At 36.4% G+C, this 17192-nt stretch overlaps 2 protein-coding genes, 1 long non-coding RNA gene and 1 other non-coding gene across 15 annotated transcripts; 2 read left to right on the forward strand and 2 right to left on the reverse strand.

The window, feature by feature from the left end:
* Positions 1 to 173: 173 nt before the first annotated feature.
* Positions 174 to 2506, forward strand: LOC140784921 (uncharacterized). The gene is made up of 2 exons (XR_012108336.1): positions 174 to 347; positions 540 to 2506. It is a non-coding gene; the product is annotated as an uncharacterized lncRNA (long non-coding RNA).
* LOC140784918 (uncharacterized) lies at positions 1473 to 4985 on the reverse strand. Of its 11 annotated transcripts, none has more exons than XM_073132543.1 (4): positions 4497 to 4985; positions 3855 to 3962; positions 2527 to 2873; positions 1473 to 2448 (listed from the first exon to the last, which is right to left on the reverse strand). In XM_073132543.1, the coding sequence occupies exons 2-4, from the start codon at positions 3952 to 3954 to the stop codon at positions 1792 to 1794; spliced, it is 1104 nt and encodes a 367-aa protein (XP_072988644.1). In that variant the 5' UTR covers positions 3955 to 3962; positions 4497 to 4985; the 3' UTR covers positions 1473 to 1791. The 11 variants fall into 11 exon arrangements, with proteins under 11 accessions (XP_072988644.1, XP_072988645.1, XP_072988649.1 ...); XM_073132544.1 differs by having other exon boundaries at positions 3855 to 3984; XM_073132548.1 differs by having other exon boundaries at positions 3855 to 3935; positions 4497 to 4984.
* A 1036-nt stretch (positions 4986 to 6021) lies between these two features.
* Positions 6022 to 6103, forward strand: TRNAS-AGA (transfer RNA serine (anticodon AGA)). The gene has a single exon. It is a non-coding gene; the product is annotated as a tRNA-Ser (tRNA).
* A 565-nt stretch (positions 6104 to 6668) lies between these two features.
* On the reverse strand, positions 6669 to 16768 carry LOC140784896 (uncharacterized). Of its 2 annotated transcripts, none has more exons than XM_073132500.1 (13): positions 16468 to 16768; positions 14574 to 15113; positions 13257 to 14423; positions 12727 to 13054; positions 11704 to 11959; positions 11413 to 11629; positions 10873 to 10964; positions 10293 to 10343; positions 7926 to 8036; positions 7663 to 7779; positions 7251 to 7352; positions 7097 to 7141; positions 6669 to 6934 (listed from the first exon to the last, which is right to left on the reverse strand). In XM_073132500.1, exons 1-13 carry the CDS (start codon positions 16579 to 16581, stop codon positions 6859 to 6861), a joined length of 3216 nt encoding a protein of 1071 aa, XP_072988601.1. In that variant the 5' UTR covers positions 16582 to 16768; the 3' UTR covers positions 6669 to 6858. The 2 variants fall into 2 exon arrangements, with proteins under 2 accessions (XP_072988601.1, XP_072988602.1); XM_073132501.1 differs by lacking the exon at positions 16468 to 16768 and adding an exon at positions 15293 to 15405.
* Between the last annotated feature and the right edge of the window lie 424 nt (positions 16769 to 17192).

A 17192-nucleotide genomic window follows, 5' to 3' on the forward strand; every position in this document is an offset into this window, starting at 1 on the left:
ACTCGATGGTTAGATTTTGGCGTCCTTTTAGGCTCTTTTTTTTTAACCTGGTAATGGAAAAAAAATCTAACTCAGGAACGTACACGGCTGCACTAAAGTTGGGTTTAAAGAAGGGTAATAAAGCGTAAAAGGATTCATGGCAGTTTAGAGCTCTCGCCAAATTATACCAAGAAGTTTGGACTTGGAGAGTATTTATCTTCATAAACAGATATCATTTAGTTTATGCTGACTCAAAAGTAACTACTTTCCTATGGAAGTTGTACAAAGAGGATTCCTTTGGTCTGATCAATTACTAGGACAAAAGAAGACACTCGAGGATCTCATCAAAGGGATCCTTTGCGACCAAGGTATTTGATTTTATATACAATTTAATTTTAATTTTATATATAGGTATATTTTAATTGGTAAATTTGGACAGTGATTAGATTCATATTTTATTATATTTGAAGATAAATATATATATAGTCAAAGCACACACACTTAGATATATTCATATAAACAAATGTTGAGAATAAAATGTTCATTTAATTACTTTGTAGAAGTTAATAAACCCTTTGGTGTTAATTCATGATTGACTCTCTGAGAACAAAAAGCCTTTTGTTGGAAATTGAAATCACACCTAACCTCTTCGAGAAAGACCACCAGATCGAGCCTCCACCTCTCTTCCTCTCTCTTCTCGACGAGATCTCCATGAACAGCAACACCGTAGTCGGCGTCAGAGGAATCGGGGGAGACGATTTGTCTCCAGTGGTCCGGTATGCGAACAGGGTGTTCACCGTCTTACTCTTCGCGTCCCTTTACATCCTCTTGAGGCGGCGGAAGGAGAAGTCTCTCCTCGCCTCCTCCCCCGCCGATATCGCCGCCGCCATCTCCATCGCCGCCTCCGTGATCTGGCTCTACCTCCTTCCCGTCTTTGGAATCGGCAGGATCGATAGAAACCGTAGATGAGATGGAATGAGTCCTGCGTGCTGTATCTTTTCAGGAAATTTTTGTAAAACATTTATCAAAATTTTAGACACTATAATTTGCGTTTGAGACTTTTTTTTTTTAATAAATCTTCTTCTTTAAGGAGCATCCCATTGATTTGAAACTTAAAAATTGTGCTCTTTAACATCTAATCTGAAACAAAAAGGGTAAATACTAATTTGAAACCATTTCAACTTCTGAAAATTTTAAAACCTTAAGTTGAAGAGAGCAAGGAGTAATTTGTACAATATAAGTAGCAAAACCAAGTTGAAACAAGCTAATTTCCCTGTATTCACCTCATCCATATAATCTGAGCCAAAAATAACAAAGTATTTAGACTCAAGCAGCTTACTTTCTAATCAGCACAAAGTTCTGAAACATCCATTAACGTCAACGACATTCTACCATCAGTTGACCACAACATTTGATCTCCTATTAGCATAAGTAGTGATCACCAAATCCTGTAGTTAGCACGAGGTCTTCATACATGAAATAAGACCAAGGTGTTACATTTGAAATCATGATGTCTATGCATACCTTTATACAAATTCAACATCAAAAAGAAGTCTTTCATTACACATTCTCCACAAAGATATTGATATTCACAGTGGAAGTTCAGCAAAAAAGAAAGTCCTGAAATATAATTACATTGATGCATGATATCCCAATGACAAGAGAAACAATACTCTATTTCTCAAAAAAAGAAAAAGAAAATTAGCATGTCAATAAAGTACAATGAGAAGTTAAACAAAGTTTTTTTTTTCCAGTTGAAACTGTCTGGCGATCTGCTGTAGTTATGGCTACTAAATGAACCGCAAGTCATTGTCAAGAAAAGTCAATCTCCTCAGGAGGAGGGCAAGGAGCAGCAAGCGGATTATCGGAACGTAACTGCTGTAATGGTTGTATTGGTTGTTGATAAATGGAGTGCACCACAAGCTTCCGTTCAAGCCAAGCATGTAGAACAGATCCTTTGAGGTGCATGAAAATGCACCTTTCATGCTTATCCCGGAAAGCCTCACAAGCAGCAAGAATAGCTTCTGATGATATGTTCCGCACTGTTCTCAATTTGGACATGCACTGCTCAACTGAATAGGGCTTTGACCTGTCAGAAACCTCATGGTTGAGGAGTTCTTTAGCAATCTCTTGTTGCCGTCTCCCAAGCTCCAAAAGCTCTTCCAAAGCTTTTGAAATAACAAAGGTCCTCCCGCTGAGACTTGAACTAGAGATGTCATCAGATGCAGAAGCACCGTCATCATCTTTATTACTTGCACCTGGAGCTGGTTTATCCCTTTCCTTCTCAGTAGATGCATTTTTCTCGGACAACTTAAGGGAAGAAGAGCTATCATCCTCATTGTCACTAACATCTAGTGCGTCTGCATCCACTTCTTCTTCATTAGATGTATCTCCATAGAATAATTTAAGGATTGCATAAGCAGGGAAAGGCTTGTCCCTAAACTTGGCATACTGTGGATTTGCCTGTACCTTTGTATGTAAGTACTAAAGGGATCCATGAATCTAAACATAATAATGATATATTTCACTCGTAAATTATATACTTACTGCTACTATGCGCTCCAAATTGGAAGGGTCGACAACTGTCGGCACATTTCTGTCTGGATCCCATTGGCATCCACTCATGGTAGCAAGATTGTGGTACAACTTGAACATGCCCTTTAAAACCTTCAGGCGATTCTGAAGATGACCCTTGTTGAGGTTCAACTTTGTTTTAGAATTGAAGTCGCCGACTATCCGGATCCACGCGCCCTTTGTAAATAGCCCCCCTATAAAATTTCCTTGCAAATACTCATGCTTCAGTATTCGCAAGAAAGCTGCATCAAGGGCTCGCGTCCAATTAGCAGTTCGCACTCTCCTCCCTGATAGTCCAGTAACTTTCTTCCTTGGCATGTCTGAAAGATTAATGTAAACACCTACAATAAGAATAATCAAATCAAATAATAAGAAAAGGTGTGTGTTTGAGACTTGAGAAGTCCATAGAAATGAAAATGTCTAAAAGAAACACAGAAATACATTGTCAGGTATCAACATATAGAGAGACATGAGAATTGAATAGTCTGGCCAGCCTTTCTCCAGCAAAGAAGAGCAAACAAAAATCGATAGCACAAACCTTTTTACTTGCTTCATGTGCTTCTGTAGTTTGGGTAGGGGGCAAAAGATACAAAATTATGTGGAGGAAATGAAGCAACCAAAAGTAAGATATATCCTATTTTATTTCCATTGAAACTAGAAAGAATCATCGCTTCATTTAATCGGTAACAAATCTTGCTAACTACGCCTAATATAAATAGGGATTCAAGATCCAGCAGTAACAAGGGTGACATCATTACCACATGAATTCTGGCCACAACAATTGCTAAGCAATATGCTCTAACTTGCAACCTAATACCTAGAGAAACAACACCATTTCCACTTTCCATCAAAGATTAAAAAAAAAATAAAGACCACCACATTGAATTCTATAGGGTAACTAGAAAGATTAGAACAGCCTAATTCTAGAAACATGTACAGCTCCATATAACCTTGTCCCTGGATAATGTAGTAGAGAAACGTATTTCTAGAATTCCAACTATACCTGTACACTTGTTTCATGCAGTTTTTCAAGCAGCTACTTATAGTTTGTAAATAGCATAACAAATGCAATCCTTGATATTAGCCAACAATGATACACTAATATGTGACCAATATATATATATATATATATATATATTGGTTGCATCGGAGTACTGGACTATTGTAAATGATGTTCATGTCCATCCTGGATATTTGGATAACACAAGTGCACGTATGGTGCAAAATATTACACATTACGAAAACTATATGACCAATCACATATATATTTGTGAAAGAGATGAAAAGAAAATGAACAGTACCTCTCTTCACCCAAACAATCTCTCTTATTCTCCTCCTTGCCTCTGCCTCTTCTCTTTTTCTTCTCTCTGCCTTGATTGCAGCTGATGCCTCAATCATCATAGAATGCCCTTTAATGATCCATTATGAGCACTAATTTCAAAATTAAGTGACAAAAAAGGAAAATAAACAAATGAAAATCTCAACCTCTCTAGCTCAGCCATGAATTTTGAAAATTCCAACAATGAATAAAGGGAATAGAAGAGAGAAAATACTACTTTATCTCCACTTTGTACAGGAGAAAAATTCATCCATCTTCTATTTAATCTGAGGAGGCATCATTTGATCATTATTATTTCAGATAATACTTATATAATTGAGTGGAACACAGATCAGAGATAAAATAAGACATAATTATCTTCATGAAAGTCCAATCCTAGAGGGTTTATTAGCAACTAAAAAGTATCTCCTCTCAGTTCCTCTCGACTATCACATAGACCTACTTCTCTCCGTTTCCCCTGCTCAAATTTCAATCTTAGTTCAAAAGATACTATCGGAACATCTCGTAATTATATTTCTTCTCTCTATTCTCTCGTCCAAACAGTGAAATGGAAAAAGAACTATTAAAAAAATTAGAGAAAAGGGAAGCAAGAAGCAAGAAAAACCTTATCAGGGCTGGAAACTGTCGACACCGGAGCCCAATGCCAGAGCTGCCGCTGAAATGCTCGCAATGAGCGACAATTCGAACGAACAAGAATAAGATATTCACAGATTATCCTCTCCGAAGAGGAGCAGAAAGGGATAGAAGGTGGATTACGGCTCCTCCCGGCGATAGGAGGCGGCCATGGGGGAAGACGAAGTGGATTAGGGCATCGGAATAAGGTAAAGGCGAAGAAGGAATGGTTAGTTGGAATAAAGTTATCGCACGGTCTATTCTTATGCTAACGTAAGATAAGGCCACTCCTTTCGTCCACCACTCCATCCCCGTGGGATTGTTATTCCAGGAACCGGATGCGCTATCCCTCCAATTCGCCTCGAGATTGGCTTATTCGTGGATAAGAAGGCTTTCCCATCGTTGGCCATCTCGTTGCGGAATAAGCCCAAATTCCACTTCAGAGGCGTTCACGAGTATACGGTTCTCTTGTTTGCCTTACCGCCTCGTTTTTGAACCAAAACTTTGATATAACTTAGAAAAACGGATCCGGGCCGGATAATACGCCCAAACCCGGCCCAACTTTTAACCCTGGTAGCTTTACTACGGCCCTTACCCCTACTGTAAAGAAAATTCCACTGCGGTTTCAGTTGGGCCTCAAGTTTTGAGTCGGAATAAGCTCATCGCAGAATGCGTACCGATGCATCATATAGTAATAAATTAATAATAATTAAATGAACTCACCGGAACACACTTTTCTTCCTACAACCGAGCTTATGATCTTAAATCCACTCTATTATGGGTGATCAATTGACCCAACCAGCCCAGGCTCGGCTTGAGCCCCAATAGGCGATGGGTGGCAAAGGCCAGGCTTTTGCCTGCCCGAAAGCCCAACCCGTGAGCTTGACTCGTGAGCCCAGCTCAGCTTAGCCCGATCAGTTTCTTCAAAAAATTTCTCGATCTTCCATTCGACCATTCTTCCTCTACTCAGAGTAAGGGTCATGCAAGTCAGCCTTGAAGACAATGAACAACAGCAAACTTGGAGAAAGAAACCCCTTTGCTTCTCTATCCATTGGCCAAACTCCACTAGCGTTTCCCCTTCTCCTCCCCAAGTTTCCTACTCCTCCATCTTCCAATCTTTAATGGCAGCAAGAAAGTTGGCTTCTTAGCTCGAAAAGGCTTCAACTTGTCGATCAAAGATGCGATACACACTTCTCCATTTCGTCTCCATCCTCTTATTCTGCTCTCGCCCAGTGAAATCAAGGGGACATATATACTAGTCTCTTTAGCTCTCTCTTACCGTTGCCCCTCTTCTCCTCTCTCGATAGAGCACCCATTTGGAGAAATCAGGGAAAATGAACCCAATGGAGCTCAATTCGCCAGTTAAGCTCGGCTCAAGCCCAACCTGCTCTTTCACGCATTAGTGGGCTATAGCTGGCTAGACTATTCGAATGGGTCTGTTTGGCGAAAAAAAGTTATTTTCATTTTATTTTGATAGAAAAAAAGTTAAAATCTCTATTTTGAGACAATTTCCACAAGTGGACGTGCCGGAGTGGTTATCGGGCATGACTAGAAATCATGTGGGCTCTGCCCGCGCAGGTTCGAATCCTGCCGTTCACGTTCGTTTTTTCACTTCACTAGAATCCCTCAATTTTATCATATATAATATATTGCCTTGTCATCCATTCTTGTTCTTTTTACGTTCATTCTTCCTGCTAATGGCTATCAACAAGTCCACTGCTTCCCTTGCTATCATGGCGGCTTTGGTAATCCTAGCTCTCCCGGCAACCGCCGGGTAGCTATGGAGGAAGCGGCCCGAGGAGCTGCATGATGCCGGCGAGCAACCCAGTGAACGTTAACGCTTGTGGGTGCAACGTGTTCAACTACAGGGGCGATGGATGGCACGGCACTATTCAACTTGCCGGAGTGCACCGGCTCCGCCGTGGTTCAGCTCCCACGGACAGCCTAGTTGCTGCACAAATTTTGGATGGCCTACTGACTTTATCCGATGCAATGGAGCTAAATGGAAAAAAAAAAAAAAAAAAAGCATATTAGGATCTGGCTGTGTTCTTGAGAGGTTGTTTTTTAGTTGTCTTCGTCTTTAATTTGATGTGTTTTGAGTGAGAAATGAAAATTTCAACGCTTCATGATTATAGAAACATTAACTGCAATTTGCAACAAAGAATTAGATTGAGCTCCAGATAGAGTCAAATGATATATAAACCCCTTTGTACAGTTTAGGCATACAAATAAAGAGTTTGTAAGTTGTAACGGAACTACCACAATAAAGTAGAGTTGCCCACTTGGTATATAAATCCTTTGTTAACAATACAATAGAGCAAATCGTTGATGAAGAGCCCCTTTTTTCTAACTAATCACTTGGAGGATGACTCCCCAAACAATGAAGAAACAAATCTCAACAATTTATGGATACTAAAATATCCAGATTTCCTGCAATGAAAGGAAATGTAGTTAGAAGCCTAATTGTGTTCACCCGACCTCCTGAGAGAGAAAGAAGGTGATAGGAATAGAAAGAAACAAAGGGAAAATAGACTTCCATGAAACTTCAGAAGAAAAAAAAATGAAAGCAGCAATAATTTTAGACAAGCCTACTCCTCATCGTCGTTCGTTGTCTTCTTGCTTGGTTCGATGATTAGCCTGCCAAGAAAGAAATAGAAGATGTTCCGAAAATTCAGACAATGGACTCCCTATATAGGCTGAAATACATAAATAGCCAAATATACAAAAACTTCAAATAAAAACATACCCTTCATTTGGTACTGATATACTGTCTTCTTTCCGTTCTTTGAAAGAAGGTGCATGTCCTAATGATTCGTCCTTCATCTTAGTACTAATTGGAGGCACCGAACTTAGAGAAATATCAAAACATTAAAAGCATTAGAATTCCATTCAAATCAGGAATCACGGTTAACAAAGGTGCATTAAAAGTCCAGTCTTTGGATGTTCAGAGAATATTGGTTTAAGGTTTCATGTAAGACAGAATAATACTGGCCAAACTGATTGGAAGTTAAAGCCAGAAGTAGTTGTTCAAAGACAAAACCAACAACATTTCTAGCTCTGACCTTGGTTGCAGACCACTATCGGCTGAAACCGATCCATTTTGGCCGAAGCTTTAAACCAATTAGAATAGTAAAACATTAGAAAAGTTTCTCACATACCTCAGGCTTGCACTACCAGCACTCTTTCCCTTACTGAATGAAGAAGTTTTTTGTGAGAATTGATCTTTGATTTCATATGTGCAGAGCTTCGTAGACAAATCTGAAGCCTCTATGATACTACAAGAAAACAAAACAATCTGAAAATTAGATTAATTCAACTAAATTTCCTTGTCCAAAGCATATATGTTCTACTAAATGAAGTAAACTACACACACAGAGATATATTATTTAATAAGTATGATAAATGAAGTACCAAACTTAACTCAGTTCTTGAAAAATCCTTGATGAAGCTACACAGCATTTTTTGTTCATGTTGCCTTTCAACCAAAGCAGCACCTTCACTGACGACGTCAATCTTAAGGGATTTCAACTTCCTAATATATCAACAAACAGCATGATACTTTAGCACTGATAAGGAAAACAAGGCATTAAAAGAGCTCATCCAAACATTGCATAGCTCTCAATATGCTGGAGATAATTGATTAATCATTGGCACATCTGAAATTAGTGCAGCTAGAGTTAGCTGATTGATCATTGATCTCAGAATTTGGAATATTTAGTACTTATTTCTATTAGGCTGCATCACCATAATTATAGAATGTGGTTTACCAACACCTTGATGAAATTTATTGCCCCTTCCCTAGTGCCTCAACTGGAGTAAAATTGCAATGTTTGAGAGAAACAATGATAGAAACTCCAAACATATTACTTTGACTGTAAATTTTACTTCAGCGGGACACAAGGAAAAAGACATTTTTTATTATCCTATGATAAAAGGATAAAGATGATGAATTAATTCCAAGTTAGTTCAGAGGCATAAAAATAAAAACTTGATTATTAAACTATGAAGATTTTTCTATCAAGAAATAATTTAAAAGAATTTGTCTTTGATAACACCTAATATGTGCTGAATATTCTCATAACCAAGAAAATGGGAAAACAATTTCTTCTGAAGTAATAGCCATATGATATCAATAGCTACTTAAGTATTGCTTAACATTCATTGAATAATGGGGAAGCATATTAACCCTAATCTCAGAGAAATCTTGCTGACAATTATAATTCAATAATTTATAGCAAGTATGGCTGTACCGACTGACACTTGCATGCCAATAGTGGCATGGCCATGTGCTGGTTATTATACCCATGTGGAGTCTTTTTTTTTTAAAAATTCTATTTTCATCAATCATCATCAAATCAATTTTAATCATATTTTAACAAACATGATATGACATGTAAAGCTATTTAACTTCTTTTTTTCATCAATCATTAATTAACTACTAGTCAAGCTGGATCTTCGCAACTGGTTACTAGTCGAGTTAGATCATCTTCAAGATCAATTGATCCCTTAAAAGGCTTAGATAAAATTGATGATGATGAAACTAGAAATGATAATGGTGATGATGGTGATGGTGGTGGTTATAATGGCTAGACTCAGTTTGGTGGCAGTGATGATGAAGGTTGAGATATGCATCACTGCTACATAACCTTCTTAAAAAGATATTATTTCTACAAAGGAGAAATTTTATAGATGCCACCCAAGATCAAGACCACGGGGCCTAACCTAGACAACCACAAGGCAGAATTTATCAAAGATAAAAGAAAAAAAATGGATCATCTCAAACTCAATATGATTACAATCAATTGAGCAAAAGACTTGAGTCTGTAGATAGCAGAACATAATAATATGAGTTCATCATCATTATCATCATATCAATCACAATTACCAAAGCCACAACACCCTTTTTATACTTCATATCCACAATCTGCATATGCTTATAGTGTGCATGTGTGGGTGCCGGTTGTTCTGGTGCATGTTCACTATCCATATTATACCATATGAAGACTATAAAATTTCTCTTTTTATGAAAACTATGTGAGACGTTACAAACTTACAGTGAGCAATATTATCAGTGGATGAGTTTTGAAGATTGACAATATTTAATACAATATTCACGTGTTATTCTTGTATTAGCAAATAAAGTATTTGATCAAATTCGTCATTCTACATTCAACTAGATATTAGCTTTAGTTATTGAACCATTATCAATTAATATTATGTGTTTAATGATATTATAGACTATTCAATTATATTATGGAGTGTTTAATCATTGATATTAGTTTTAATGAATGTATTCAATTATATTATGTGTTGGATAATATTTATATTTAACTGTTGCTTTATCTTTAATAACATAAGTCATTTACAAAAATAATCTGAAGACAAAACACTAATGTAGGTTTTAATACATATATTTAAACTAAAAACTAAAAATTGACATTTTGAATACCCAAAAACATCTCTAAATATCCTAAAAAATTTATTAAAAATATTATAAAAGCGTATCGTACCAATGGTAGCATGGCACGACACGACCATCGTTGATTCAGAGTAAGTGTCGATTTTAGTCTAACGCTATTCAATGACATCCTCAAATACTTCCGATTCTTTCAATGTTAAGTGGACTGTGTTAATGCTTCCCCTGATTTCTACTAATAAGAATCTTGACATTTGAGTATCAATCATGATTTACGCTCATCTTCCCTTAGACCCAAAGAGTAAAAAAAGAATTCTTATTCTTGCATGCTATCTAGAATAGAGGGTGACATAGGTTTGAAGTGCCACTTACCCTTTCACATTCCACTTCTGGTTCTGAGTCTTCCGATTTTCTGAAGTTTTACTGTCTCAGTGAAACATAAATAATACATTGTTAGTTTTATCGTATAGAAAAATTAATACATGAAAGACATGCCAAGTTCCGATCAGGGGACAATCAACTGAAACGTAGATAAACACAAATATTACATTACAGCAGATAAAACTGAAAAATATACCACTTTCTAATGATGATTGCTGTAATTCCTGAATTCCATGGGCTGCAGATTAAATATGAACTGACTAGCTGAGCACCTCTTTACATCATTGCAATGTAAAAGAGATAATTAATTGAATATTTGCAATCTATTGCACTTCCAAAGCAACAAAAGAGCCAACTTTTAGGGTATGCATTCAGCAAAACATTAACTATTTACACTCAAAAAATAGTTATAGACTGATAGGTTTCCTAGTTGGGAGTAACCTCCACTGTTTTCACGCTATTTTCTTCCCAGTATATAACTCTGATAACTACAAATATTCTAACAATGTAAAAAAAAATGAAAACACTTCTGTGAAAAGACATAAGTTATGATGCCTCAAGATATGGTTACCTTATTTCGGGTTTGGAATCTTCAAAACTTTTCCCAGAACGAAGAAGAATAGACTGGTTGGAGGTTTCAATAGCATTGTAATTTCCAGAAAGCTTCAAGGAAACAAGAAGCAAATCAGGAATTTTGTGCGTTTAATACACTGTAAATTGGAAGGATCTATTAGTTGAAAAAAAGTACTGATCAGTTATCAAGAGCACTAGTGACATGATAAATAGTTCAGAACTCGTTTAATTTAGGCGTATGATAAATTTAACAGAAGTCTACCTAGAGGACAAGATGAACTGCTTAACATAACACTAAAAATTAGTAAGTTGTTAAAGTAGTAACCAATGCCTTAAGATAGTTTGTCTTTAATATATTGAGTTATATTTCCTCATAACAATGTAGGAAAGGTCTTTCTTATCATCCAATGCCTCAAAGCTACAATGTAACCAACACCTCAAAGATGATTGTTATATTTTGTATTCAAACGACTTCATTGAATGTGAGGAACCAGGAAACTTTAGCAAATGAAAGAGAGAGAATAAAAGGCATACGTACATTCTTCCCTCCTTTCCCAATATGTGAGGAACTTAATTTTGCCATACATTTGACTTGGCCCAATTTGCTGCAGCAGTTTCTGATCGCAGCAGCAATGGTCTTGTCCTCATTTGCACGAAAGAAGCATTGACGATCTTTTGCATCTTGAACTAACTGTTCCCAAATAGAAGAACTTTTACCTAAGGTTGCCCCATTTCCGATAATCCAAAGGCAATACCTGTAACAAAAGAGTGATATCATCATCGACAGTGTACGAGAAAGCACTACCATTAGATAAGTAATGAAAGATACCTTGCTCTGGTCAAAGCCACATTTGTGCGCTGAACATTAGAAAGGAAACCAATCGATCCATTACTGTTGGATCTCACAGTTGATAAAATGATAATATCTTCCTCACTACCCTGAAACCCATCAACAGAATTCACCTTCACAGAGACCACTGGATTCATGTTGTATGTCTTCCCCAGTTTTTCTTGAATTGCTAGAACTTGAGCAGTGTATGGGCATATAATACCAACACTAACTCTATTATTCATTCTAAAACAGGCTAGTTGGTAAAAGAAAATAATTAGCATTAAATATGCACCTTAGACCTCAAGGAAATAAGAAATGCATAGAGAAATAAATACTGGAATATTTGTGGACTAGAGGTGGTGATTTAGTAGAATCGTACACATTTGTGACTCATTCCTTATATGACTCTTGTGTTCAGAAGAATAACAGAACGTTCATAGAGTAATACCTTTGAAATTCAGAAAATAGAATATCAGATTCATATGAAATTTACAGGTGAATAATTACATGTAATGGAGCTCAATATTACGACAACCAGCATATGTTACTGACTAAATAGTGAATACAAATTTGTAAAGCAAGTAGCTCTTAAATATGAATTTTATAACCAGCATATGTTACTGACTAAATATTGAATACAAATAAGTAAAACAAGTAGTTTTTAGAAAAAGATCTTATAGGATTACAATATATCATTTGCCAGACATTTGGGCAGTACCCTACATGCTTGCAGCAGACACAATTAACATAACAAACTTATTGAAAAAACTTGTGGTGCGCAATGATCTTTTTTTTTTGTCTCATGATTGATTATTTGGGAAAAATATTTATCAGAGTTAAATAAAGGTCGCTAATTTAAGATAAAACCTAACCAATAGTTCCGGATCAAGATTCATTTGTAAAAACATTTACTAAATTTAACAAATGCAAAATTATACACATAATGGATCGCAAATACTAACTATATCAAACTTCATATACTAATTACTAAACAGGCAACCAAAGAATTATAAAATTCACCTTCTCGCAACCTATTCAATATTTGCAAGATGACAGCTACTTCGACCGTATTTTTTTTGCTATGACCAAGGTGATCAGACTCCTCCTTTCCAGATTCAATATCTATAAATGAGTAGTGGCTATACATTGGACCTGAAAGATACTCCCTTGCATGTTCCTTGTGCATGACATTTGGAGCATCTAAAATTTGGTTGTGATAAAATCTGGCATTGGGAAAGATGCTTATGGAAGGATGCATCCTGTACTGCATATTGAGCAGGTGCTTTTTATGTCCCAGTGAACTCAACCTTTCAAATAAGCTCCTACCAAATAATGCATTGTCGGAAACCTACAGAAAAGAAAAGTATTACATAGAGGAAACCAAATATAATGATACCAAATAGAAAACGAAAGGAAATTTAGGGAACAGATCGATTCAGCAGTATGTAAACAGAGTTCATGTCAAGGGAGAGTGCGAGGGAGTATCTGGTCTTTTTAAAAAGAGAGATACATAATATGATATGATAAGAAATGGATAATTTAAACTAGACCTTGCTTTTCACCATTGCAGGCAATTGGCACTCATCACCAATAAGAACAGCACTTTTTAAGCAAGAAAGCTGTAAGGGAATCAATGATTCACATTCTTTCAACTGGCCAGCCTCATCAATGACTAGCAACTCCAGTGGTTTGCCCTTCTTCACCTTGTACAACTTGGCCGAGCTACAAGCAGTACAGAAAAGGAGGGACGCATTGCTCAAACAGAATAAAGAGATTTGATATTTGGAAGAAGTTGAAGGAAGATCTATGGATTTTTTCAGATTCTTTAAGACTCTACAACTGTCAGATCTAATTCTGCACATAATCGATTTTGTTTTGCAATAATTTGCACTGCAACTTGTCGAGCTGTCAAACTTTGTGGAATCGTTTCCTTCGTCTGTTGATGTGAAAACATCCTCTATGTAATTCTTAACATCCTTCTGGAGCTGAATTTTGAATTTTTTTAGCAAATCAAGAAGCCAAATAATGTTTTTGGAGATCAGTTCTGAAATGCAAGATTTTGGAACATGAAGTAGGATATCGTTGAAGCATTTACTCAACTCCATATAGATAGTATCATATCTTTTCCTCGCAAAACCCAGGAAAGTTATTTTTCCGGTCTCCAATGCATCATTATCAGTATTTTCATTTTCCAAATATAGATGATACCAAGAGGGACATTCCTCAAAAAATTCAATCATTGAAGTCAAGTGATGTTCCCATCCAGTCATGGGTGAAAAACATTTTATAAGCCTCTTAACACGAAAATCCAAAAATATATCCTGGAGCTCATTGCCAATGCCCATTCGTTCTTTGTTACCAAAAATTAGCACATCCCCGAGACAATTTCCATCTGCAGGAAGCTCTTTGATTAATTTCAGGAGACGTGAAGCAACCTGTTTGACAGCAGTATTTGTAGGTGCACATGTAAGTGTTCTGCATTTGACTTCTCTCATTAACCACAACAATGCACCGATTGTTTTTGTTTTTCCTGTGCCAGGTGGTCCCCATATAAGGTTTATTGAGTTTCTGTCCTTGCGTTGCTTTGCTGAAATGCAACTCCTGATGGCATCTTCCTGAGACTTGTTTAAATTTAATGCAGACAGCTTGCTCCAAAAATTAATGTCATTTATGCTATCAACTTTTGCAAGACAAGAAGTATCGCAAACTCCATTTACCTGGCAGGAAAGAATAAACTAACTAGATATCCATTTACTCCAAGTAAATACAAACAGGAAAAACATATCTAATAAGAAGACTGAACTGGTGATTAGAAAATAATAGATAATAGAGCCATTGCCAAATTACACATTAAAGAATTTACATACCGATGAATTGTTGATCGCCTCATTTACAAGGCCCAGATTTCTTTGGGTTGGCATTTTATAATCCAGAGATTCCCATATACGATTGTATGTCGTTATATTCATCAAATAAGCAGCAAAAAGTGAGTCATTCTTTTTGTTATATTCAGCGACATCTATTTTGCAGGATGCCTTGATGTCATAAATACTTGATGGCTCATCTTCCGATCCACCACAAGTGACCATGGCAATACGATATGATCGTTTATTCTGAGTGAGATCAGATACGAGATTTGGCCTCACATCTGACAGAAGAAAAATATCACCATTCTTCGGAATGTAAGTTCTACTTTCGCTAATTGATGTAGTATCTGCATCTTGAAGAACAATACGATATGCAAAGCAATCTGATCCTTTTAGGTCGGAAACTGATACTACTTTTGCAAATGGCGCGAGTGCTTCCAAACCGGAAGAAAGATCGGCACGTACTTCCTCAATCAACGGGGAAGTAAACGATGCAAAGTAGCTCTTTGCAGAATCAAATGTAGTAGGTATCTTCAACACCTGTACATTTGTCAATTTCTTCTAAATTAGTATAGATAGCAAGAGGAAGAGATTATAATGAACCCATAAGGAAATCAGATTGAAATTTCTAACAAGATACGAGTTGTTGGAGAAAGAAAACATAATTAGAAAATGTACGAAGTTTATCCGAACTTAACATCAGAGAAATTAGTTCGTACTTTCAATAGGCGGTTTGAATATATACATTAGAACATCAGTGAAGAAAGGGAAAGAGAAGAGAATGGCGGATAAGAATCTCGTCCTTCTCTTCTCGCTTTCTTCTTTTTCTCCAGGTCGATCCGGTAGGAGAGGGGTTTATAAGGCTTCGTGATTTTATGAATCATATCGTATTGCCCAACTTTTTTTTTTTTTTCAGTAACAATTTTTTACTTTGTTGTCAAACTCAAATACGGATTTTTCTTTAAATCACAGCCTATCTATTTTTTATTCACACATTTTTTTTCAGTGTTTTTTTTTGTAACTTGATTCCTCGTTTCCTTTATTATTTTTATTTTAATATTTTAATATTATTTTGACTAAGTAACGCTGGATTAAGTTACCTAATTTTTATATCATGTAACTATCTTTTTCATTTATCTCCTTCACTTTCGTTAGTCGCTGTCTTTCCTCGTCTTCTTTCCCTTCTCATTCTTCTCATTTTCTTATTTAAAAAAAAATTAAAAAAAATTTATTTATAAATTAGTTTATATATTATAATAGAGTATTATTTTTTTAATATCATCTAAAGTTAACGTAGGGTGTTAAATAAGAATTATTTTAAAATAAAGGAGTCTGACTATAAAATCTTCTAAACCGGTGTGAATCGTAAAATAGTTAAATTTATAAGGTGAGATTCTTAAAAAAAAACCATATATAATATAGCTGGGCGCAAATCGTAAATTTCTAAAAATACCGGGTGGTGGATGCAAATTTGAAATTTCCCATTATTTTCCAAAAGAATACAGAGCGTGGGCCCGGCCCAAGTAGAATGGGGACGTCATTTTTGTGGGCTAGCGAGAGAACACGCCGCCCGTTTCACATCAACGAGGTGTTCCAAAAAACAAGATTTTTTTTTTCTTCAAATCTTCGATTATATTATTCGGCGCCATACGTAAACATAGAGGAACAAGAATCTGGCCCTGTTTAACGTCAGGGTTCGAAGCAGTTAATCCCCACCCAGGCCAAAACATACCGTTACTAATTAATCTTATCACTCCTTACAATATCCCTACGATCAACGTATGAAGTACAAGTCTGTTCACAGATATAAATTTATTGGTCAAAATAAGATCGCTATATATATATATATATATAGAGAGAGAGAGAGAGAGAGAGAGAGAGAGAGAGAGAGGACCTTGTCTTTGAACAGATCCTCGTTTAATATATCTTTGAAGGACCAAGAGAAGACGAAGTCGACAAGGTAATCTTTCTTCTCTCTTCTCCTTGCGTCGTTACTTTCCCTTGCCATATCGATGCCCTCCTATGAAGTTGATATCGTCCGATGCTTTCACCGCATCCAGTTATTTATACGACCAAAAGCAAGACTTAGCGGAGTAAGCAAAGCCGAAATCTTTTAGGAAAGTATGGGAAAACGAATGATGAGATCTCCTCTTCTCTCCGGTTCCTCTTTCCTGTTTCCTCTCCTCCAGTTTATCAACGATTCTAAGCAAGACTTAGGGGAGTCATAAAGGGGAAGTCTTTTGGAGAGAACAAAAGAAAAGTATAGGCGGCCACCCACCACCCCCTACGAATGCATTACTTTAAACTTTTTTTTATTATTATAAGTATTACTTCAAATTGACTGAGGAGCAAGTTGCCCCTTGCGTCGAAAAAGATTCTGCCACGTGTATTCGTATGCGTGGCTGCAGCGACTGATCATCCGGTTGGACAGGAGACGGTAGGTGGAAGGAGTAATTCACTAACCAACTATATTAAAGTTAATAACTACTTTCCCCATGACTAAGAGATTATAGTTTTAAAACTCTAATTCTAAATAATATTATGAAGAAGTATAATTTAGTGACTTAACTCGATTAGATTGATAGTTTGGCAATACGATTAACTTGGAGGAATAGTTCG

This window comes from Typha latifolia, chromosome 3 (genome assembly GCF_019914945.1).
Source record: "Typha latifolia isolate L0001 chromosome 3, TyphaL0001v2, whole genome shotgun sequence".
Classification (NCBI taxonomy): domain Eukaryota; kingdom Viridiplantae; phylum Streptophyta; class Magnoliopsida; order Poales; family Typhaceae; genus Typha; species Typha latifolia.